General features: G+C 38.0%; 1 protein-coding gene across 10 annotated transcripts in view; it reads right to left on the reverse strand.

Annotated features, from left to right (window-relative positions):
- Positions 1-1,604: 1,604 nt before the first annotated feature.
- Positions 1,605-26,738, reverse strand: part of SGCE (sarcoglycan epsilon) — a 31,468-nt gene continuing 6,334 nt past the window's right edge. The window contains exons 2-12 of one of the 10 annotated variants that reach the window (XR_013537802.1): positions 21,071-21,193; positions 20,067-20,224; positions 17,035-17,107; positions 15,457-15,655; positions 12,560-12,722; positions 9,656-9,867; positions 8,784-8,810; positions 7,352-7,557; positions 2,661-2,704; positions 2,144-2,178; positions 1,605-1,876 (exon numbers count right to left, since the gene is read on the reverse strand). Coding sequence is in view for 6 of the 10 variants with exons in the window: in XM_020785256.3 (XP_020640915.2) it covers positions 1,826-1,876; positions 2,144-2,178; positions 2,661-2,704; positions 7,369-7,557; positions 8,784-8,810; positions 9,656-9,867; positions 12,560-12,722; positions 15,457-15,655; positions 17,035-17,107; positions 20,067-20,224; positions 21,071-21,193 (1,274 nt within the window). In the remaining 4 variants the exon portion in view is untranslated. The remainder of the gene's footprint in view (positions 1,877-2,143; positions 2,179-2,660; positions 2,705-7,351; positions 7,558-8,783; positions 8,811-9,655; positions 9,868-12,559; positions 12,723-15,456; positions 15,656-17,034; positions 17,108-20,066; positions 20,225-21,070; positions 21,194-26,738) is intronic. The other 9 variants (XM_078378704.1, XM_020785256.3, XM_020785257.3 and 6 more) reach the window with 9 other exon arrangements.

A 26,738-nucleotide genomic window follows, 5' to 3' on the forward strand; every position in this document is an offset into this window, starting at 1 on the left:
TATACCCAAGAACTTAACTGTCCCAGTTATTACATTCTGCAATGAGTAACACGACCTAGGAAAACTTCTGTCACATAATAATGGTTAATTTTCAAGTTGCCACATAGGACCGTGTGTTCAAAAATATGTGGCAAAGGAAAGAAATTAACAGAAGTGTTTTACTGACCTATGGAGAGATTTGCACCATAACATGTACATGTTTAGGGCTAAATCCTGCTACATAACCTTTATCTGTAAGGCTGATAAAGTCTTCGGTGGGAGTGATTTTTTAAAGAAATAAAACATTTAATTCTGTTATGTGGCTGCCACAGCTTCCCAAAGATGAAAGGAACTACGCTTGAGCTCAGAGAGCTTTAGGACAGAAGAAGAAAATGGTTAAGTTCTGAATAAAAATCATTCCCGCTGATATCATGAGACTTGTGCAGGTACAGTTGAGCAAATAGGATTTCAGCCAATGGACATACATGCATTTTGTCCTAGCTCCTATTTATTCACATTTATGGGTGTGTTGAAAATGCACATACTAGACCTCCTCAGTCATTAACTAGGCCCATTATCCCTGCCATCACTTTGAACATCAGAATGTAAAGTATCTTAAGAGGGAAGCAACTCTCTGTAGCTCCTCCACAGAACCATGATTTTAGGAGGGTTTGACTCATGTGGAGATGCTAACTGATTGAGTAGCTTCCTCCTCTTCTTTTTCACCTGTTAAAAGCAATGACACAGCAGGGAAGAGCTGACACACTCTCCTGAAAGCATAGATGACCACTGAACAGGGCTACTATGTTGCAATAATATGGTGGGTTTGGACAGCATCGCAAGTAGTAGCCAAATAATGCTTGGGTAATGAAGTCTGGTTAAAAAGTCTATTTAGCATGTTTGTTCGTGACAAAAGTATGTAACTATCAGTACAGACCCTCATGTCCAGTTCTTCGCATAAAAAGAAATGAAAAGAAGAAATTACTTTTCGGTGATAAATCTTCTAAGACATACCTCTGGCAAAACTAAACTGCAACCTAAGGCAGTTGATCTGGGGGATCATGAAATGATATCCAATTATTATTTAACACATTAGTATTGTACTTTTACTTCCAGAGAGTAGGAGAACCATTTGAGATTTTCTGCCAGAGGTGCCAAAATAAGTGGGTAAGTCTAAAGCACTGTGCAGTTTACCAGACAAGAGTAAATCTATGAACCCTCAAGAAACAGCAGAGAATGTCAGGACTGTAATGTAGAAAGAAAGAACTATTTGCCTTTTAAAATGGATGAAACACTAGGAAAGTCTTTTCCCTGGTCACACAGAGAACTGGGTTATTTGGAAGTCACTTAATAGACTGTGGAGTTGGCCGAGCCAAGGGCTACCTAAGAAAACTAGACTTTTGCATCAACACAGTCCTTTCAATTGCAGAGGACAGGCACCTTCATAACTATCAGAGTACCGTATACACTTCAACAGGCCCTCAAATGACTAGTATGCCTGCAGGATTTTATTTTGCTAAGAATATTTCCACAATTACTCTGGACCTTACGTTTACCATCTTTGTATATCTATTCATACTGGAATTCTACTTTAATATTGGTAAGAACGAATGAAGGATTTAAAGTTTATTTTAAATATTTTAATATAACAAATATAAAAGTTAGCATTTTACAAATTTGTTGAAAATTCCTGAAGTACAAAAAGATACAGTACATATAATATGGAAGTTATATCATCAGACACAGGAGTATTTAACACTGTGGGCATGCACATTTCATCAGTAAAATTCATGCATCACTGGAGCAGATAATGAAATAAAATATGATCTTGGCTGTGTTCATTGAATTACAAATTAATTGCTTCTGTAAGTTTTCTTTCCTCAGGGATACCATTTACCTGTAAATGACAATTAACAGAAATGTGTTACAACAATCAAATTCAGTTGAAAACATATTTTCATTCTACGGTGGAGAATCGGACCAGCTTTGTGCAACCTTGAAAAATCTGTACATATGAAACTCAGACATATACACAAGTGCTATGAAAGCCTAATATTTTGGATAAATGAAAGACAGCACAGCTCAGATCTAGAACTAACATGTAAAGTTATGTTTTTGTCAACTTTTTTGAACAATGAAAGCAAAATACAAATGTAATACTTGCCTCCAATCTTTGGAATGTGGTCATACGAAATTGTCCTTTGGTCCAGGGAAGCAGTAATAAAAAAACAACAGTTTTGAATACAACACCCCCTAAAATGAGTTCAGGTACAAGCCACCAAACTGCTGGAGACGTGAATGCCCATCACAGCACATATATTTGTTTTTCCATCTGAATAACTTTCAGAGGACGACTGTGCTAGTCTGTTAATGAAAGTAACAGATTTGTGTGGCATTTTTAAAGACCAAAGACAGCTTTATGATAGCATATGCTTCTGCGACCAATAGTCCATCAAGTGTTTGAAGTAGACTCTAATCTACAAAAGCTTATGCTATAATAATTTAAGATGGGGCACTTTGTTGACATAGCTGAACAATTAATTTGAATAATCTCTCACCAAATCTATTTTTGTTTTCTTTCCAAAGTGGCTACAGGTGAGATTATTCCTAGATAGAATCACTGAATAATTAGAGAAAAACAATCATATTCTGAATTCTCAAAAAATGACAACAAAAGTCACCTTCTGTTTGCTGCTGCGGAATCTGAGTTTGATGTGGCAGGTTCCTATAAATTGTAAAATACATTTTTTACAAACAGTGACACAGACACATGTAATTAAACAAACAGTAAAAGTCAATGCTTCTGCTTCTATTTCATGAAATAATTCCATATCCTTAAAATGATGAATGATGACACCCAAATGCAACACTGGTTCTTCACTATAGTAAATAGTTGTCCCATAGAAATAATATCTCTGCATCCTTAAATGGGAAGATATTAGAGATGGGGGTATTCGTATTTGTACTGTATATGAATATCCCCGCACAGGTGGAAATAATGAAGGTCCGACCCCACGATTTTGCCGCCGCCGCTGGATCCACAGAGGCTTCCTATCGTGCCGTTCTCCGCAGTGGATTAGCCACTCTGTGACGTGGCAGAGAGGCTTGTCATCCTGCCTCTTGCCATGAGTGGGTAATTGATTGTGGACAAGGGCATGATAGGAAGCCTCTGCGGAGCCGGCGGCAGTGGCGAAATCGTTGAGTGGACAGTCAGGCCCCATGGGGCTAAACCCTCGTTATTTCCACCTGTGTGGGTGTATTCGTATAGAAATACCCTCATCTCTAGAAGATATCCCCATGTTTCCTGGTTTTATTCTAGGAACACAGAAAAAAAAATCATGGACTGGATCCAGACCAAGTTACATTGTCCTTTGCATTTGACAGCATTTGGGCTCCAACATCTACCAACCTTCTGTTTCACCCATACTTATGAATTATATAAATGTGCCAATGGATGATAAGCATCCAGATGATACAAGAGGCTCTGCTCTCTCAAAGCTGAGACCATCATAGAATGGATAGTCTTTCAAGATGCAAAAAGGGCTTCTTCATGTTCTTCTACAAAGATGGCTGCTCTGATACTAAATGTATTACATTTACATCCCACTTGAATTAATCCCACTGCTGGCAATCAAATGATCCTGAGTATCCATCAGAGAGAGTTTAGGAGCACTCAGTCACATCATAGGTTAATATTTGTTTCTATTGCACATGAAGGAGCCTTTAACATAATATTTCTCCAACAAAATTCTGTGCCAAATTTGAACTGCCCTGAGCTGGTTCTTAATTTACTAGGCACATGACTCATCAGTGAAGAATGGTACTAGAATAAACTTTAGGAGTACTTTTGTGTCTTGTTTGCAGCCTCATATAAAATATTTGGGATACAGAAGTATACTTCCTACTCTCCATGAATTATAGTTCCTACTCTCGAAGATATACTTCTAATAGATCATATCTTGCATTCTTTCCTATTAAGATGGAGGGTTTCTTCAATGTGGTTCTCTATGAATCCACACCAGTGGGGGTAAAGACTGGTGTGCATTCATAGAGAATCCACTTGAAGAACCATGTTTACAGGTAAGTTACCTGTCCTTTTTCCAGTTTCCAACATGTAAGCTTTAGAATACATTAGCAAAAAGTCCTTTGTTAATGCTAGCAATCACTTGTTTCTGTTGAACATGGGCCACCTCCAAATCCATGAAGACCTTCTTCTGAGGTCAGTAAACTGAGGTCCCACTTCACTGGAGGGCAAAGTGTTTGTATGGTTATGTTGTAAAACACTCAGAAAGTACTCTAGCACTACTATATACCATGATGCCTGGGGAATTTTGAGAGCTATAACCCTGAAAGTTAACCTTTCCACACTCTATAAGGAAAATGGTGTCTGTACTTGCTCTAAAAGCACAGGCATCTTCCTAGGTGGAGGGATCTCTCTTACACCACATCCAGACACTGTCTTAATATGGAGATACCAAATGCCATATCTGTTGGTCATACCCTTGAGGCCCAACCCAGCACTTTTGTCAACAGAAGAGCAAGGTGGGATCCCAGGTACTATACATGGAATTTTCAAACTCCCCTCTTTTCCCATAAGCGTCCTACACCAATACCCCAAAATATGCTCTGGAGAATTGGGGACCATGTAAAACAGCATAGGAGGTACTGTCAAAAACATCAAAAGGAAGGTGAAATTGGACAAAATCAGCTTCCTCTTTTGTTTGCAGAAGCCTCTGTAGACTTGAAACACTCATGTGAGGAGAAAGTCATCTATAGATCCGATTCCAGATAGAAAGTTCCCTATGTTGGGTGTTACACTGGCTTTTAGGAAATAAAGCTGCATTTTCATGCTACATCATGAAAATGGATAGTCTTCATGCTACATTACATTTTTCTTGTTAAACTGTATATACTAAAAACAAACTCAAGTGGGCAGTTGTGAAGCAAAATACAGTAAACTACAAATAAAAGAGTGGCTTCTACATATTCAGATACATATCCAGCAAATTAAAAGAAAAAAATCTGCCAACAAATAGTAGGCATGTTTAGCGAGGGCCCCCAATGTCTGGAACATTGAGTGACAAAACTGAAACAGGAAACAGAATCGAGGTTGGGTTGGACAGAGTGATTTGGCTTTCTTGAACCTCTAGCAACTTATAATATCTCAAAGAAATGCGTGGTTGGACAACTTGTCTAGGGATGAACACTAAGGCTATACTGTAACATTTTGTTCTCTATCCTAGCAAATTCAAGTGGTTATGACTGGGATTTTATTCTACCTTTCTGCTAGAAACTCTTGACAAAAGTTGTTGAAAGCTTACTTAAAAATAGGTTTTAAGCCTTCCAGAATTTAAATAACAGAATACTAAGACAATAATACTGAATAATTATCATTATTATATTGAAAATTGTCAGTTTCAAAGAAAAATGGGGCTTCCTGAAAATACGGCACAGACTTCTACATACATGAGAAGAGGGGAGGACCAAGGTATACAGAAACATATACATTTCTGTCAAACAACCAATCTGACAGAAACCTTGATTTTACATAGCACTGACAACAGTTTTGCTTACAGTGAAGGCTAAATTATGTGATACATCTAGCAAGTGGCTTGCCTTTGAATGCAAACCTTTATTTTCACAAACAGTGAAAGCCTTCCAGTAGGGACTACAGAACAGCAGGACATTATAGCACGTGCTACAGGAATGCTTACAATAAGTAACTATGCATCTTGTGCCATGAGCACAAGCACACATGTGCACACACATGCATGCACACAAGTCCCTGATTCTGAATTAGTCCCCCTGCCTGCTTCCAGTGCCTAACAGAATTGGGGGGACTCCCCTTCACATTGAGAACTTGGGAAATATTAGGTGAAATCCAAACCAGAACCACCGATGGAGTCAAAACCCCAACTCACCTCTGTCCCAAAGTCTCAATTTTTATCATATGCTCCACAATGACTATTTGTGAAGGGAAAAGTTTTCCTCAAGGACAAACAAGACAATTAATTCCTTTAACTAATTTTTTGTGCTCTGGCACAGAAAAGGAAGGATGATGGATATGACAACAAAAAGATGTTTTACCTTTTCCCTACTCCTTCAATTTCCCTAAGAATACCGAGTAAGATTGTCTGAGACCATGCATAGAACATTCATCCTAGGGGGTATACTGCAATACTTTGTTGCAGCTTCTATTTGTTGGGGAAAAATCCACTGGGTAAAGTTAGGCCGGTGTAAACTGGATCCAACCCTAGAAATAATTACTTTAATTGGCCAAAATCCTGTTGCTTAGGCTAGTAAATTGCACTGGAGTAGACCCAATGAAAAGAATACTGAATGTGGTGCAGTGGATAGAGTAACATACTAGGGTTCAGGGGGCCTGGGTATGAATCCCCGGTAGCCATTGAAACTCACCTGGGATGTAGAACTCGTAAAACTGCTCCTTAAATATTTCACTTACCTTGAAAGCACTGTCTGGGTCACTATAATAAGTCAGTTCCAACTTGAAGGCATATAACATGAAGAAGAAGCAGCAGACCCATTGAATCAATGGGGATTTGGTGAGTCAGCTCCTCCATAAATTTCACTGATTTAAATGGGCCTATTCTATCTGCAACTTACTATGCTAAACTAAGTCACAGTTAGAGTAAGCCCATTTGAATCAATGGAAGTTACAGAGGACCTGACTCACCAAATCCCTACTGATTCCATGGACCTACATTATGACTGTCTATCTTAAGCAACAGCATTTTGGCCACTGAACATTTCCTCCCACCCCTTTTTGGGTCCCAAAGATCCCTAGGGCTCCCTTTCGCTCTTACGAAGCCTTCTGAAGCCTTGGGATGTGGGGAGCATTTATTAGCCAAACTGCTGGATAGCTCAGTGGTTTAGGTATGGCTGAGAGTTCAGTTCCCCACTGTGCCTCCATGACAGGGTCTGGACCTGATGACCCATAGAGGCCCTTTCAGCTCTATAGTTCTAAGACTATTAATATAATTGCTGCCAGCTGGCCACCAGTGGTCCTGATCCCAGCAACAGCAAACAGGTGGCATTTTTTTTACTGTTAAAGGCTCCTCATCATCATCTCGAGGCTTCTGAAGATTTAACTTTGCTCAACAGGACTTTTACTAGTAAGTTATCATATTTAATTTAATGCATTTGCTTACAACACGTGCCTTGGGGCTTTTAGTTTGAGTTTTCTTTTCTAAAAATTGTTTAATGTTTGTTTTATGAGCAATAGATTACAAAGGTAAATAACTAAACAGAGCAAGAAGTGAACTTGATGTGTAAATGTGAGAAACAGCTGGAAGTTTCATTCAAAAGGAAGGAAGTCAGAGGCTGCACAAAAAAATTAATTAAAACAACTCACTCATAGACAGTACTTACTGCTGTGTCTGCATCAGTGGCATGCTAGTACTGTCATAGCTGTCTGGGTGAACAGGTGGTACAATCTCACCAGTGACTGGATGAAACACAGGAAGTGTTGAGAGAGGCCATGCTATCTCTCTATTTTTGGACATTTCCCGGAGTTCTTTTGTAGATTTCTGAATTGCACTGTGATGGACCAGCTGGATGCTAGATCAAAAAGAAACAATTTCCCCCTGAGTTAGAAGACTGGCTACTCTTAACGAAAGCAAATTGCAGGGTGGGAAACCCCAACATTTCAAGTAATTTGACAAACTGCAACAACATAATTTCAAGACAAGATTCATACATAAACAAATGCTAGACTTAACATTATTTGGAAAGAGAAAAAACTGTTTAGAAAGGAGGTAAACCATATAAAGGTTATAATCGCCATTCAGTCTGCCAAGCTTTTTCTGCACTCTGAAGTGCAACATCTGGGAACAAAACTAGATGTGATGATCAACGTATGATTGCATTTATTGTGGTTTAGTTCTTTATAAAATAACAGCTGTGGAAGGGGAATTGGGATGAGGCCACAAAATGCAGTAGAGTTGGGGAGGGCTTTTTCTTCCAATATCAGTGAAAATCAAGCTATTGATTCCAATAGCAAGCAGATTTTGTCTTAGGGCAAACACCAGTGTTGAAAAAGGAAAGCAATTCTTACCCACAACCTGAAGGAATTGCATTCCCACATGCACAGCTGTTACTTGGCAGGGGGGACTATTAGCTGCAATCATCTATTGAACTTCATGTTTCATTTCTTTCTAAGCTGCAAGTATGGAAAAAATCCAATCGCTCCAATGTTACCCATTGGCATTTCTTCATCTATCTCATCTCCAGATGATAAACCTTTGCCTTTATTATACAGATGAAACTCTACACAATCAAGTACGGTATAACTGGGTTTATTTCACTATATTTTATAGTAGAGGTAAGGAACCTTTGGCTTTCCAGGTTCTGGACTTCAGTTCCCACAATCCCTTACTATTCACTATGCCTTCTGGGAACTGAAGTTCAAACCAACTGGAATGCCAAAGATTCTCCATCTCTGTCTTGCAGTTTGGCTTCTTAACAGTTATTCATAGAAGCCACTACTGATACTCATACTATTCCTTCCATGAAAATGTTCTTTAATCTGCTCATCCTCATAGGGAAATATAAACAGTAACATCACAAACCACAAGACAAATACTAATATTTTGTCTCTTGTCCGTTTTATTATGACTTTTAAACCCTTTTTATTTTGTCCCTGCTCACTACCTTTTTCAAAGCAGCCATCACAGAGATGAACAAGTTAAGGAGAATGAGGATGGTACACATGTATGAAGCATGACAAGCTACTAGGAAATGAAAATTAAATGATGGGAGAAAATAACAGGAAAGAGGACACTTACTCTGGTGTTTGCATGTTTCTCTTTTCCCTAAAAATAAAACAAAAGTTATGAATTAAATAATAGCATTGATATTTGGAACATTAATCTAACTGCTGATGGGAATAGTACATGATATGGAAATGCTGGCCCTGTTACAGTAGGTCATGATCCCAAGAAGTAATCTGTGTGCAAAGGATAACTTTGCCTCCCAGTGAGGCTTTGAAGCTTTGCCACAGCAGCCCTAACCACCAAAGAGGCAAGCTGCATTTTAACAGAGGTTTGCTTCTTCAGCAGTTGGAGAAACTACAGGAAAACTTCAAAGAAAGTTTCACCTTTTGGTTTCTGAATTTATACAACTTGTTGGATCATGACTGTTTAATGCAACGTAGGAGCATTTGCCACAAGGTTTATGAGAAGGCATGGGTGAAAGTACATAAAGAGATGATATAGATGGAAGACACGTATACAGAGAAGTGAGTATGTAGGTTAAAAGGACAGATGCAGGACTAAAAATTCTTAGAATATGTGCATGTAAAATGGAAGAAATTGTGTTACTTGCTGCTTTTCTTTTATATCTTTGGCTTTTATAACCCTAAATTCAGTTCACAATCTTGAAACAGTTGATTTTAATTGTTAAGAGACTTAAACTTGGCTTCAAATTATCATACTGTTAAATAGTGCTATGAATTAGGTCCTCAGTTTTAGTTTTTTAATAATTTAAAAATCTGTATAGTTCCACAGTTGACTACTAGCAGTAACTTCATTTTATTGCATGTTTTAGAACATATTAAACCTGTTTTTATGAACTGAATCGAGCTGTACTACTGAACTGTTCATGTGGCTATAAGGATACAAAATTATGAAATTATTTATTAATGTTTCAATGTACTCACACTCCTTCCCTTCGGCAGCACATAATATACCCAAGAATTAGAAAAAGGACGAGAGCTATCGCAGACGGTACTGCCAGCGTAATGAGAAAATCAGAATAATAATCTCGGCTTTTCAGACTTTCAGAAGGTGGTTTGTACTCGCCACCATCTGGTAATATGCCTTCTCCACGGATCACTTCTTGATAGGTAAAAACTTGCTGTGTTTTATCAACCTGATCAACAGCAACAAAAAAAGGACTTTAGATACCATTATTAGGGGGTGGTCAAAATCCACAAATGAGTATAGGTGCATAACCTTCATCAATTCCAGGGAAGCCTAATCAGTGGGCTTTCACTATCACAATTTATTTTTAAAACAGGGTTTCTATAATACACTTTCTTTGCAGAAATAAGGTAATAACATCAAAGAAATTGCATTTTTTAATTTAATTTTGTTTAGTTGTCTCTGGTTGAAATAAACTACTCGTTGTTTATACAGAAAGCTAAATCTTGAACAGAAAGGAGCTGCATGTCTGAACTGGGCACTGTTCTCGGAAATAAAGTCAGGTCCACTGCTAAACAAGCTACTTATAAACCCTACATTGCTTTGCAAGGTTGTCTGACAAACCAGTTTATTTTAAGCCACAGCTCTTACAGGTAGCAAGACACTTGTAATGCAAAATTGCAGTCTACTGTATTTTATTCCTCCTGCTGCCAAGCCACTTATGCACCAGGTATAACCAATCAGTGCTCTCTCTGAAGCATATATGCCAACAACCTTGGCTGCTGCTTTAGACTAACAAACTGATTGCACAGCATCCATTATCACACATGATTTCTCCATTCAGCTAAAGGTATGCATATATGTACTCAAAATGCACTAGGGAAAACTGGTTTGAAGGAATGGATGCAAATATCCTACAGAACTTTAGAACTGAAATTAGTTCACTGACCCTGCCTCTGGATCTATATATTAGCCCTCTAGAATCCTAAAGTAGGCAGCTCTCCCCTTGAAACTGATTTAAATTATAATAATTTTTCATAATTTATTTTTAATAATTTCAGTCAATCACTTAAAATGAACCCTTGATAGACAGAAGATGAGATGACACATGAATATTCCATGGGATTCACTTAGCTCTGCAACTGCTGCCTTACTGGATGTTACCGGGATTAAAAATTCAGTGCCTGCAGGGAAATATCTCCTTGAACATGGCTTAAAGATCACTGTGATGGATGGCTTAGAGAATTACCAAATGTCACGTCTTAACACTAGTTCTTTAAAAATTACAAGATGCTAGGGGTTTCATGGGAAGGTAGACAGCTGCCTTGATCTCAGGAGCTTTTCTCAGCTGTGCGGGAAACCGGAGGGACTGAATCTTGGATCCCCTGTGTCTGCGCTATATTCCACTGTAGTGACAACATAAAGGATTTTACGTCACTACTCACAGGATTTTTGAAAACTAAAACGTGTAAAAACCACATTCCTGTTTAAAAAGTACATGCCAAATGCATGCACATATGGTTGTGTGTATGTGCTTGTATAAAAACAACTTTCAGAGCAGGCGAAAAGCCTATATACTCTAGCATTGTTTCCCACCACATTCAGTCATTTGCCTTTGGGAAATCCACATACAGGACATGAGTGCAACTATAGTGCCTCTCTTGTGTACCTGAGCAACTGATCTGCAGAGGCATATAACTTTTGATACGGGGGGGGGATATCTGGCCATCATGAGAAATAGGCATTAATTAGCCCATCCTCCATTAATTTGTCTGACCAGCTTTTAAACTCATCTATGTTGACCACCAGGGTGACATCTTATGGTAGGCCCAGGAGTAGGTAACACAGAAGAATTGTGCCTCCTTAATCTCCCACCATTCTGGTTCAATGGACCATTCTGGGTTCTAGTAATATGGAACAAAAACTTATCTCTGTCCACTTTTTCCATATCATATATCATTTTCTACATCTCTATCATGTCCCAATTACTCATCGTTTTGTAAAGCCTTAAGCACTCCAGCCACTTTGATCATTTTGGTTACTTCCTTCTGTTATCTTTTCCACCTCTATGATATCCTTTTTGAAATGCAGTGATGAGAACTGTACATAAAATTCCCAGTCAAGACTGCACCACAGATTTGTAGAAGGACAATATGATAACTGAAGCTTTCTTTTCGATTCCTTTCCTAATTATTCCCAACATGGAATCTGCATTGTTTTTCAGCCACTGTATTGATGTTTTCATCACACTGTGCACTGGGGCCTCAAGATCTTTCTTGAGTCACTATTAGCTAACTGTCCATCAACATGTATGCACAGTTTAATTTTCTTCTCTTCGTGCACCTCTTTATATTGCACATTGAAGTGTTTAAGTAAATAACTATCCATCAGTCCTAAAGACTGCAAGTGTTGCTTTTTCAGGCAAAAATTTTCAGAGCAGATGCATGCATCCCTCCAAATGCTTATCTTCATGTTTTCTGTATATTGAGTTCTATGTATTGAACTCAATGAATATTATCTTAGAAATTTCAACTGTGCCATTCTTTTCCCAAGGCAACTTAAAATGGTTAAAAGCTCAGATATATAAATAATCCATGTAGTATCAAACAGCATAATAAAACTGAATAATAAGCAAATGAGTGAAGAGACTTATCAGTTGAGCCGCCTCACAGTGGACTCTTCAAAGGACCAGGTCTTCATCAGGCATCAGAAGCCATGCAATGACAGAACTACTCAGCCTACCCTATAGAAGCCATCTCAGAGCATTAGCACCACAACAGAAAAGGCTCTGTCTCTTCTACCCACCCACTGAACCTCATAAGATAGATGAGAAAAGTGTTTGCAGAATCCAGTGCACAAATTTATTTGAACTTAGAAAAGCTGTGTATGTTGACACCACTACCAACCAGTAAGTAACTCACCAAAGAGATTTTACACCAGTCTATGTGAAACTGAGTACGGAACTTTTTGTCACAAGTTATGACAGGCTCCATTTCTTGACTGCATCTCAGCTGATTCTGTGGGTTTTCGACTTCCCGCAAACAGGAAGAGAAAGTAACATCTGCACCAACCGTAACATAGACACTGGAAGAAAATGTTGACAGCTTCAGGGTGGTCACAGGCAAATATATGATCAGTAAGTTGGATCCAAAGGGTCCCTACTGCATATTCTTCTTCATTATTTCAACCTCTGCTCTCTAACACACTGTCTGCTCATAAATTATTCATTGTTGTTATGTGCTGTCCAGTCACTAACATTAGTGAGCCTAATAGAGCTTTGAAGGTAAGTGAGATATTTAAGGAGTGGTTCTGTCAGTTCCAGACTCCCACTGAATTTCTGAAGCTGAGCAGGGATCCCAATCCAGGCTTACTGAGTCCTAGTCTGTCACTCTACCTACTACATCACACTGGGTATCAGATTATTCATACAGTACTGGCATCACCTTATAGACTAACAAGTTTTATCTGGTATAAGTGTTTGCACAGTCCACTTACATCTGAAGCAGTAGGCTACAGTTTATGGAAGCTTATGCCAAACAAAACTTGTTAAATAAAAAATAAAGATTTAAAAATATTCTACAACAAGCACCAGTATTTTCGGGAAGAAAGTTTAATGGCTTATGCCTGCAGCAACAACAACCACACACACACACACACACACATAAGAACGAAAACAAAAAATGAATTGCACATAAATGTGAGCTTTACTAATTAATATCTCATTAAATTTCATCAGTAACCAATTTCAAAACAAAGTTGCAGATGCATTTAACACACTGATCAGCAGCTTTTAAAAACAGGTACTTAAGGATATATTGAAAACTTAAGTTGAAACATAAAAACTACAGAATATGCAAACTTCTGAAGAAGAATTTAAAACATCAGTGTAGATGGAGCATACAAAACAATAGAACAGCTTCACAAACCTAAAAAACAGTAACAACTACCAGGAGATCTCAGATATCTAAAACAGTCTTTGGAAATAAGAACTCTTTGACGTGCAAACTGAAGGATACTAGTGAAAGGGCCAAATAAACTTCTTTGAGGAGAATAGTTCACACTATGAATGTAAAAGCAGAAAAAGACCTACACAGAATGTGAAAAAATTACTTTTTTGGACTACTGCTTCCAGTGGTCAAGTTGGCTGAGGAATTTTAGAATATGTAATCCAAACAAAATACCTTTTCCAAGTTCATGAAATACAATATAATGAGGGATGCTGATCAAACCCATTTCTGCAAATGATAAACTGCAAAGAGAGAAACCTAGAGGAGAAGACTACAGTGTTCTGACCAGGAGTGGGCAACCTGAAGGCCCAGGGGCCAATTCTAACCCCAGGATCCTGCCAAAGACCCCATGCTCCAGAAGTTAAAATCTGGTGACAAATTGTTCCACCAAATTACAGCATCAAAGTGCAAAAAGCTCATTAAACCGACAGGAAAAGACTGTTTCCTCCATAACCATCAAAGTCTGTGGAACAACTGGCCGCTAGATTTCAACAGTGCAGTTTGGGAGGACTTGGCCTCCAAAAACTAGTAGGACTGCACATGGCCTGTGGCTGCACAGTGTAGTTATCTTTTATAGAACTTATGTCATTCTTATGGGGGTTGTGCTTTGCCTACTCCTGGGTTAAAATGTGGGACTCGGCTTGTAGCACATTTGTCGCTCTACTCTGCCATGAAGCTTTTTGATAATTTAAGATGAGACAGAATCTAAAAGCCTAAATTAACCCATTGTGTCCCTCTGAGTATAAAAGGATGTGTAGGGGAGGGAAGGAATTATAATTCATGCAGCCCTGGGTATTTTGAAAAAAGGGCTGGATATAGTAAGAGCAGTAAATAAACAATTTCTAACATTTCCAGGACACAGGCCATTTAAGGTGGTTGGTTGGCTGAAAACATTTTTACACCACATTACAGCAAAAGAACAAACTCAAGTCCCACCACCAACAAAGCAAAAGAAAAACACATTACAACTTTCAAAAAGACTAAAATGGCAACCTATGTCTCCAGAAAAAAGAATGGTTGGGATCCACAATCTGTTCATCTCTGTTGGAAGGGCTCTATTCTTAGATGCTTCCTTTTGATTTTAGGTGAGCACCCCTCACCTCTTGTACCACAACTCCATTTAGCAACAAAAAGAGGTAACCTTCTTGACATTGTTTTCAAAAGGCTACAGGGTGTTATTAAGTAATTCTGGATCTCCAACCCAACCAGTTGGATCCAAATTTAATCATATTCTGATTAAACCCATGAAAATGACTGAATCTTAACTCAGTTATATGTTACCATATTTTTCCATGTATAAAACGACACTTTTTCCTAAAATAATTTGAGGAAAAATTGAAGATCGTTTTATACATGGACGTAAGGAGGGGGGAGGGATCAAAGTGCTTTGATTCCTGCTTTCCCCCTCCACTCTTTGCAACGAAAGTGGAGGGGGAAAGTGATTCCCTCTTTCCCCCTCCACTTTCTTGAGAGGAAAGTGCTTTTCACCTCTTTTTTTTTTTTTTTTTTGCAAAAAGCTGCTTTCCCCCTCCACTTTCTTTTCAAAAAGCTGCGGCAGCTTTTTGCAAAGAAAGTGAGCGGGAAACCACTTCCCTGCTTCCCCCACACACACACTTTTTGTGAGGGGGGAAGCAGCTTTTGACAAAGAAAGAAATTTTGGGTTAGAAAAATTGGGAGTGTCTTTTACAATGGGGTGTCTTATACACAGAAAAATACGGTACATGTTCTGTTGATACCAATATGTCTATTGTAAGCATGATGAGGTCTGGAGCCAGCCCAATAACATCTGTTTCTTAGTGAGTAACACTTACCCTTCTTTCATGTCATTAATAGGAAGTGGGACTCTTCCACCTCTATCCAATGCTGAGGTGATATTTATGGCATTCAAGCGCTCTGGTTGCCATACATTTTTCACAGCTCCGAGGAAGTCTCCTAGGACCTCACTTGCCAGCATTTCCTCTACATTCATGTTTTTAATGAAGAATTCCGCTTGATATGGTAAAGGGAAATCTGGTTACAAAAAGAAAATCAATTGTGCCTTAGTGTTACAAAATAACCAGAACAATGAATTGAAAATAGAGCTCTTATTACTTTATAAATAACACTGAGCGCGAAAGTGTCCAATATCTGTTACTAAAAAAGCTATGGTTTAGTAACGCCCTAGAACTAATGTCCAAGAGAGAGAGCTAATCTTTAAAACATGCTTACATGGTGAACTGAATCTCTGCTGAGGTACTGGCTTGGTTTACATGTAACAGCGCAGCAAACCTTGGTCATGTGTGCTTAGAGATGGATAAGAATTTGGATGTAGGTGGGTTAAAAATTAATAAAAAAACACCTTTTTCACACTTCCTGAGCCTCTTTGTGAGACAAAATGCACCCCCCCCCATCCTGAGAATCCATACATTTGCAAAATTTACAGAGCATTTTGGAGAAATGAACAGCACATTAAACAATGAGTACATTTTCAAATGCAAACAGCTAAAATAGACACAGTTGAAAATAAAAAGCATACTTTAGCTGATGGAGAAAGCATGCCCATCAAATAAAATATGCAAGTAAATCTGCCTAGGGAACATGTGTTAAATGTGTATGAATTTCAATATGGGAAAAAACAGTCTTGCAAGTGGATATGAAACAAGCATATGAAGGAAAAAAACACCAGCAGGATTCAGAAAAACAATGAAATCATAACTGGGATATTTTCACATCTCTATATGTCACTGACCAGGGCTCCCAAGCTTCTGCTTTCTACTTCACTTCAATTCCCTACCTCACCACCTGATCTACACAAATTACATTTTCCTTCTTGACCAATATCAGAATATCACCTGGAATAACTCTGATCTGGAAACAAACCACTTATACAACATGGATGTAAACTATAGCATAATTAATCCTGTAAATGAGAATGGTATTTGTAGCATGCAAACCTAAGGCTCAGGAAATAATAGCTAAACAATATATACAAAGCTCTGACATCATTTCTACATCAAACATGTATTCAAAATGCATATGAATGCTAGAAAAATCTTCTTATGTCTATTTCCAGCTCTTTGATTTACCCAAGAAGTGCATGTAGCTCACAAACTACTGTTTGACACTCCCTGAGTTTATAGAAAGAGGCCAGGTGCACTATTCAAATACAAGCTGTAGGTAAACATGTTAACACATTTCCATGCATTTTTATGATGATGAAGTCCTATTTAATGCAGACAGCTTACTAACAGCCAAATAAAATGAAATTAACTAGACCAAGAAAAGTGTTGCATGCTCTTTCCCATCACAAAATACTACTTGCATTTCATTATTCTACAATAAACTAACAGCATTAAATTATTCCGTCAATTGTATAATCCAAACTACTGGGCAGGTTCCTGTGGACATACCTTCTGCGGACATTATATTAATAATCAAATTATGTCTTGCAGTCTCAAAGGTACGTCTGTTATATGCAGTGATCTAGTAATGAGAAAAAAAGTAAAACAGTAACTTGTTACTACACTACTGAAAAATATCATCAGGTGAAGGGAGATTTTATCTTATCTTATCTTATTTTGCATGATACACACACACAAATACAATATATGAAATTACTTCCAAGAGCCAGAGCCAGATAATGTGAAACCTATGGGAACTCATGCTTTCTGTTGAAAAATGGAGTGGAAGTGAGAAAGGTTCTACTTTAGGAAAACACGACCAATTAATCAAACTTGTTAGAGTACAATCCTAACAAGTCAAAATGGCTGAGCTGACACTAAACTGAGACTATACAGACTCCAAATCTCATCTAGCCTCAGCATGTTGGAAACTACTTAAAATCACCCTGATCCTGGCATAACTTTATGTCAGCATAGTTGCTGTCATGGTTGCTGTGGGCTGTTTGGCCGTGTTCTGGAGTATACGGGATACCTTGCAGTTGTGGCCAGGTACCGTATATATTGGGACCACAAAACGTAGCATCCAGACCAGAATCAAAGAGCATGAAAGACACTGCAGACTAAAACAACTGAAAAAATTGACAGTAGCTGAGCACGCCCTGAAACAAGCTGGACGTGAAATCCTATTTCAAGACACAGAAGTACTGGACAACACCAGCAATCACTCCAGAACACGGCCAAACAGCCCGAAAAACCCACAACAACCATTGGATCCTGGCTGTGAAAGCCTTCGAGAACATAGTTGCTGTGACTCTGAGCTGAGAAGGCTTTGATTCTAGTATAACTCAACTCCTCCTCCATTCTTTCTTCCCTTGGGCTGTTCTGCCAGCTAATCACAGCCAGTAGAGAGACTGTGCCAGCACATCTGAGATCAGTCAGCACAAGGACTATTGTACCAGCACAAGGGGTTTCTGCCCTTTCCCAAATCCAATACAGCTAGTGTATCTTTGACTCTGCATTGCATTGCCTATCTTTAAGCTGTTATAGGACTCTGTGTCCTAAATCCAACTGCTAGGTCAATTAGAACAGACCTACTGATTCAAATGAATGATAAATCATTATTTGTAGAAATGGTATTTGCTGAATAACTTTAGCTGGGACTACTAATTGGATTCAGAGTTATGTTGTTTAAACTCACAAAATTACCAGGGAACACATACCTACTTTTTAGTGACATTGATATATAATTCTTTCAATGTTTATTTCATGTGTCTGCTTAAGTTCACACTTCTTGACAACTTATGCTGCAGTACAACTTCATTCTCTTTGTTGCAAAGATTTACTCTTAAAATGTGCACTGCCTGAATATACTAGATTGGACGGACTTTTACCCATAAATAGTGCAAACCCAATGGAGTCCTATTGTTTTTGATAAGTCTACTCCTGTTATGACTAAGACTTATACAACCCCTGTGGCACCCAAGTGTTAGACTATCTCCCCATTGCTCTTTAATATCTATGTGAGGCCACTGGGAGAGATCATCTGGAGACCTGGAGTGAGTTTTTATCAATATGCTGATGATACGCAACTGTATTTCTCTTTTACATCTTCTGCAGTGGATGCTGTTTGGGCCCTGGAGCGCTGCCTGGCCTCAATTCTGGAATGGTTGAAGGCTAATTAGTTGAAACTGAATCTAGAGAAGTCATGTTGGGAGGCCCACTGGAAAGGTTGGGGGGTAGCCTCCTTAGGTTGGACGGAGTTCTCCTTCCACAGTCTGGGGCCCCAGTATTTGTCAGACCATCTCTCCCTCAGGACATCAACTGTTCATCACAGGCCTTGTTTTTCCAGGTTGCCACACCAGGAACCATGCCTTCTTTGCCATGGTTCCATCTTATAAAATGGGCTCCCAGTTGAAGATTGTCAGTCTGTCCACCACCCTTGCTTTAAGAGAGTGCTTAAGAAACTATTCTTTCAAGAAGCTTTTGAGGGCATCCTCCCTTAAGTAAACCAATTCAGTAGTATAGAAATAAATAAACAAACACACACACACACACACACACAAACACACACACACACAAAACATGTTGAATCCAAATCCATGCATGATTTTTTTTACAGTTATTAATGCAGTAAATCAGTCATGGTGAAATTGAATATGCTGATTTCAATGGAGCTAACACTGCAACCACTCAAAAATATGCTAGTAATAGTAGATTTGGAATGGGCAGAAGATTCTTGTGCTGACACAATCGCTTGTCTACTGGCACAATTCCCTTACAGTGGTAGATCTCAGATCAGTCACCACAACAAGGTCTTCTTGCACAAATGCTGTGCTAGCTGAGGTAATCTAGCAGAGAAGTTTGAAAAGGCATGAAGAAGAGAAGCTGAATTATGCCAGACACAAACCCCTCTCCACCCAGACTTGCAGCCATTGTACCAGCCCAATGTTTGACTAGGATCAGAGTAGTCCTAAGTAATTTCCAATGTGCTCAAGTTTGCTTCAGCTCATGTAGTCTCATTTTAGCCAGCCTTCAGCTGTCCAGGCTGTTTAGGATTGCCCCTTAAATTATGAGTAGTTTCACCTCAGTGTAAAGGACAGGCTTCATTTCTCTGATCTATCTGATAATGGGACAGAATGGGAAAGAATATGGACCATACTATCTGGGGATGATAGGAGTTGGAGTCCAACACATCTAGACAACATCAAGTTGGGAAAGGTTGATCATATCCTTTATCTTGTAAGGAATAAGATGTCACAGCAAGCTCTGAAATCCTTCACTTTTTTAAATATGCCAAGTCGGTGGCATTAGCAATTTAACTGATTTACTGTGGCCCTAAGTATTTGATTAATTCATAAATACACAAAACAGACTGGAGCAAAGTACAAAAGAACAGTATGATTACTGGAATTAAAAAAAACTTATTTAAACAATTATTCTGGAAAAGGATTTATATTATATAATAGTAGTTACTCATGATGGCATGTTTATGCCAAGTTGTCTAATGCAATTTTCAAATAAATACTCTGTACAGAACATACCTCAATGACGGTTGGCTTGCCCACATTTTCTATTGTTGGTGACCCATACAGCACGCCATCACTATATGGGGTTCTTTGAATGTATCTTAGCCAACCAGGTCTGTCAGGGTAACCCATTAGGTTTGTGTTAAATGTTATAGGGTCATTGTTTATCTCTCCTAGAAAAACAGGACATCCAATTTAAAATAGCATTTTAACAGATGAACAGCACACTGTCTTTATGCAACATTGAAAGAAAGTGCATGCTGTCAATTCCTATTCTCAGCAATGAATTATGGCCATGAAAGAATTGTAATTCTGAATGTCTATTTTACAAGCAAAATTTACAGGTACAGTATCCTTATTTAACTATCTAAGGCACTGTAATGATGTTATGATTGTATTCCCCTTAAATAAGTGATTAGCTGCAGTTATCAATAACAGAGTCTTAACTCTTGCCCGGAAGCTGGACATGCCTATTCCACTTACCTAGAAGTTCAACTGGATTCAATAGGACTTACTAATTAGTAAGAACTGAGAACTGCAGCCTAAAGAGAAGCATTTAGAATAACATTCCTACTACAGGCAGCTAAAGGTACATCAAATATCATGTTTTATAACTGCAGAAATAATGCCACATTTTTAATGTAAAAATAGATAAAAGTGGAGAAGAAAAGGCATTTCAGCTCAAGAAACTGTCTAGATTTTTCAAAAGAGAAATGTAGTGATTATTCTTCACATAAAATTCCACAGCTACGCACACCCAAGGAATAGCCCATTGAACTTAAAAGAATTCGCAGAAGTAGGTCATGCAGAGGACTGCAGTGTTAGACTTCAATGCTGGATCGTTTACTTACGCTGAAGTTCCACTGAATTCACTGTGACTTTCGACTGAACATATACATACAGGATTGCTCTGCATGTCACCATTCTACACCAGCCGCCTTCTCTCCCACACACCCAATGCAAATTCATTTGGATGATAAACCATTTTGCAACCTCTTAAAATTGTAAACATTCCTTACCAGGCTTTGGATAAGGGGGAAACTCCCCCTTAAAAGATTCCCTCTCCAAAACGTGAACAAATAGAACACCAGCAGAAGGATACACATTCCGATCGGACTGCACCTTTGAGAGGATTGTATACACTAAGTAGAGATAAGGGATGCAAAATGAAAGAAGTGTCTAAGACTCATTCAAAACCATATTACAGTACACGGAAATTACAGTTTTGGGGTAAAAGGAATCAGAAAATTATATTCCTATTAACAACAGGTTTAAATTGTGACATCAGCTATAGACACACATAAATTGTTTCTCCTTTTTATATATGTTAAAAGCGCCTCCTTATATATGTTGCAACTAAAACCGAATAATGTACCATTTTGTTAATACTGACAAAGAATCAAAAATATCAGTAAGTGCTTTGTGAATATAAATATTGTCTTAAAGACCATAATTTGTACGCTTTATAGTTAAACATACAGATATCATTAGCTCTGATCTCAGAAAGGCCTTTACTAAGACATGTCTAGGCATGCTGCCATTTGCTGTTTTAGAAGGCTGTTACAATGAACTACCGTATAATGAAAGAGTCTGCTCCTATGATTGAAAATCAACTGAAAATTTGGTATATATCACACTTTATTGTCCCTTGTTCACAGCAGAGAGTGCAAGACTACTGAGGTCTCTTTTAGAACAATTCCCAGGAAGATCTGACCAAGACAAACGTAGGGTGCTACTTTCAGATAAGGGCAAGTTTGTTACATTTCAAATGGCAAGGTTTGTTTCCATTCTTATAAAAACAAAATTTGCTGCTGCTAACCAAATTGACTGCTGGATTATGCCTACCTATGGCCCTTTGTAGCCAAATTACTATTTTTATAGTTATGGTTAGTAACTGTATTAAGGTTTATGTTTAGATATTTATAATGCATTTCAGATCTTAAATTTTTTTAACATGACCAAAAGTTTAATTCAAATTTTCTTATATTGCATTGTATTGTGCGGTTTTGTTTCTTATTATGTAATTTGCCATGGCCTGTGTGTCAAAGCAATACATTGAATCTGCCTGTTTCTTCATTTTTTCAGTTAAATATGCATCATATATGAGAAGGCGGTAGGTGTTTTGGCATATTTTGATTTTAAAAAAAGTAAATGACTTATATCACTTTATAGATATGTAAACTATCTTTACTTGGACACAAGACCTATTAATTTCAAAGGGATTTACTTCGAAGTTAGTTATGCTTAGGATGACGGCCTTAATTTGTTAAAATTAAATAACACAGAAAAGCATGACACAAAGAGACCACTGTTTAGACAAAAGAACTTTTAGAAAGCATTCCAGTACAGTATTATAATTCATGGCTATAAATACATCCCTTGTTTGCTTCAACTCCTTGGCTTAGCAATGTTTTCCATCTACAAGGGGCTATTTTCGCTCAGTGTTATGAAAACAAGATGTGATTGTAACTGATGGAGTTCTGTTTGCAGATATCAAGGCAAGAGCATCTGCTGGCTGGACAGGCAAACCAGCTCACACTGAAGTGCTGTAGACACAGTTCTCCTGGCTATCACATTTGACAATGGTAAGCATCTGTTTAAGAACATTAGTGACTCAATTTAACTCCTCTCCCCAAAGAGGTGCCCAAAAGGTAAGTACTGTAGGAAAGGTGGGTTGCGTGCAGCTCACCATCTCACTTGCCCAACCCTGAGTCAAGGCCAGTGTGAAGAAGAAATGCCTTAATAGCCGGAGGAGGACAATTTCTTTAATCAAGTACCTCTAGTTCGGTCTTTCACCATATTATACCATTTAATGATAAATTGTTAAATAAGGCTGGGCACTGTGTAGTCCTGTAGTTGCTATTGGACTGCAACTCTCAACATCCCTAGCCAGTATAGCCATTGGTCAAGGATCATGGGAGTTGCAGTCCTACAACATCTGGAGGGTCACATGTGCCCCACCCTGCTTGACCAATTTAATGTTTTTTCTGCACTTCATGAGATTGAAAGATATGGAATCTCCTCTTTTCAAAAGCAGTCAATAAAATGCACCTACAGCTATTTACACATTATTCTGCATACATGAATCTGAAATTGTAATACCAGAAGCTGGTTTCAATCCACATCACAATAATTTGTCCAGATTACGCATATTAAATCTAAACTTGAATAAATACTCAATGCATTTTTACATTTTGTTCAGCTGAGTAACATTAAAATAAATTTAGTGTAATCTCTGTATGCTAAAGGGGAATAAAGATAAGCAAAGCAACAGTTAGCTTCCAAACGTTTACTACCAAAAGCTACTGTCAAGGGAAAGTGAATAAGTAGCATTGACAAGAGCTGGTTCAATTAGGGTATCGCTTTCAATGAATCTTTCATAACTAGAAAATAGTACAGTACATTTTTCCTATTCCTTATTTCTAAGAAATATGCAACTAAACTTCTCAAATTACCCTTCCACTAAATCAATGCATACACTGATTGAGAAAGAAATATGTGATATCTAAATTAAATAACATACATTATTCATCACAAATGATACTCAGCTTTTTTGGGAAAAGATGTGGGTTCCTGTTTAATCTTCCATAGTCATCACAACAACACAGTGTTACTTGCCATTCTGACAAATCTGACACTGGTAGTGAGGCATATTTCTAACTATCTGGGCCATGCAGATAATTTAGGACACCACAGGCTATCATGTCATTCTCATCAAAGCTAAAAAATTTTAAAATGCAAAAGTTGTCCTCTAACAAGTCAGTAGCATTTTTTGTGATCATGTAAAGTGATTACATTAGAAGCTGCTTTAAATGTACAATTGATTATATACAACATTTTGAGCAATCTGACAGACATCCAGTCTTCCGGCATACCTGTCAAATGTGTGTGCTTAACCTACATACCTTTATGTGTACGTATCAGGAAATATGAATTGCCCCACTTCACTTGACAAGATTGATCAATCCAGGTCTCGCTGTAAATTGTGGTCCACAATAACACCCTGACTATATTCAATCCCATCTGATTTTGCAAGCTGCACAGGATTAGACCTAGTTAGTATCTGGGTGGAAAGCCACGAAAAACAGTAGGACTAGAAAAAATCCTGCCTGAAACTCTGGAGACAGGGCTGCCAGTCACAATACAGTAATACAGCATCCTATGTTTCTATTCCACTAAAGTGCAAGATAAGCAGGCTAATTCCATTGAATCAGATATTTCTTACGTTCATACAAAACTGCAGTACAGCACAAGTAAGATGATGAGGGCAATATCTTATAGCTTCCTATCATGATAAGTCTTCTCTTCTCCCACACTGAAGTGATAAAAATCTGCCCAGAAGAGGATGGTCAAGGGATTCTTACTGGATTAACACTATCAATATGCAATTTCATCAGACTATATTACAATGCAGATCCTTCTCTTTTACTTTTTTATGCTGTATAACATATATCACAACAATATAACAACAGGAGCTTAGATCCTACAGACGGATCAAAATCTTGCATGGTGATAAACCAACACATATTTTCCTTCACTTCGGATAGTCACTTTCCAGTTTGGTTGTCATGATTTATAAAAACAACAAACTGTTATACTCACTTCCTTCCATAAATTCACTCTATAGTTATGCATCATACAGGTCTTCTATTCGTTCATAAAAACTCAGACTCCTCTGTCGATATCTAACTCACAGAGCTATCTAACCACTTGGCATCAGAAGCAAGTTATTATTGCACTTGGCAAATTGCTAATGTATTTAAATACACACGAGGAGCAAGGATTCATATTATTTCACACACAGTCATTAATTTGTACAAAGTAATCCAAAAAGTGTAACTGAAAATGTAGTAGTAAACAAATGGTTGGAACAAGGAAACTCCTAAAATATTAGGCTGTTACAGAATTGTCATTTATCCCTATTTGCTGTTATTGTTAAAATACACACAGAGATTCACAACTGATATATTAGGTATACTAATCCAAGGAGAGGCTGGTTAATCCTGAACACACTTGCAGCCTAAACTCACCATTCTTCTCAGCAGCTTTTATGCTGCTGCCAATATAACTGATGACTTGCTTTGTCTTCGACTTAACTGTTCCATTTATGCCACCAGCAGAGTGCAACAAACAGGCTTTCCAAAATAAAAAAGAGGCAAGATGAATAAATTACTATATCAACAATTTCTCAAAAACATACATCAGCATTTTTCTTTTTTAAAGATTGACAAAAGGTACTGTAGCGAATATCCTATATATACTGTACGTATAATGATACTGGCCTGCACCAATGGGGGTTATTGGGAGGCAGAGCCGGAGAAACTAGAAGGGAGGGGTGAGTCAGAGTCTAGTCAGTTCAGTCATGAGAAAGCTAGAGGAGAAGATAGTTTGGGGCTTGAGGCAGAGAGAGTGTTTAAGGAGTGATTAGTCAAAGTGTGACCTGTATTAATTAAGATAGAAGAGGTTAAAGTAAAATACTGAAGCTTTGGGTAACTTTAAGAATGTACTGTACTTAAGAACTATTCCTTAAACAACTTGTAATCAATAAACCTGTTTCTGTTTAAAAGTTCACTACTGAATGGGCCTCAGTCTTTCATAGGAAATATAGGTTGATAAAGAGATCAACTGGTGGCAGCGCGTTGAAGGGCATGTTGGGATACTCGTGTGAGTTCCATGCTTGGTGAAACAAGCAGGGCCCACAGAGTAAACGTCACAGGTAGATTTTAACTGACAATTATCTATATTTTCAGAGCGTTGCCTTCATTGATTAGGGATGATAGGAAATGTCATTCAATAACATCTGAAGGACCACAGGCTCCCCAATCCATTCTACTGCATCAGCTGCACAGGCAGCAAGGACTCAGAAATTGTGAGTCCTCCAGAAATTTACAGGGACTTGACATTTGGCCAAAGACAGACACAGATATAATAGGTAACCCATAACTATTAGATAATGTCTTTATAGCAGGAGTTTCTCACACCTGTCTTTGCAAATTAGCTTGCTTTGTTCTATGACTTCCCTTCAAGTCTTAAGCAGAGGATCCATTTGAAGTTTGATTTTGGAAACAATGAATCTGTCTTAATCATACAAAAGCAGAAGCAGGCAATAACTTTATTGGACCCGTGAAAAAATTAAATAGATTCCAAGCTTTTTCAGGCCCTGTCCCAAAATCTCATGGCATAGTTGTTAATGCTCTTATGGTGAGCTGAGCAGTATGCAAACAACTTGTAGGAATTAGATGGGTGGAAACTCCTCCCCAACCAGCATCTTGGAGTTCATATCATATCACTTCAAACAAGGGGTCTGCAATATTTCTGCACTATCCATGAAGGGGTAGCAACCAGTCTGAAGAAGTGAGATTTACTTACGAAAGCTTGCAGTTTGTGTGATTATTTTAGTGGTTCAATTAAGGTATCTTGCCTAACTCATGCATTTGTGTAATCCTGAACCAAATGATCTTTCCTAATTCTTTCAGGAATGAAACAACAGATTACTGTATATTCACCTCTATATTTAACTATATTTTGGCAAAGAGATAACATTCTTCTTGCTGCAGCACAACTATATGCAAAAATAAATGCCCAGTTAACAGAGCTTGGAAATAACACATTACAAGTAGTAACTTTCCTTGCATGAGTTACTTTTGCAGCAACAAGTAGTTGGTAGTCTTACTTTAAAAAAAAATA

The sequence above is a fragment of the Pogona vitticeps genome, chromosome 6, assembly GCF_051106095.1.
Source record: "Pogona vitticeps strain Pit_001003342236 chromosome 6, PviZW2.1, whole genome shotgun sequence".
Taxonomy (NCBI): Eukaryota; Metazoa; Chordata; class Lepidosauria; order Squamata; family Agamidae; genus Pogona; species Pogona vitticeps.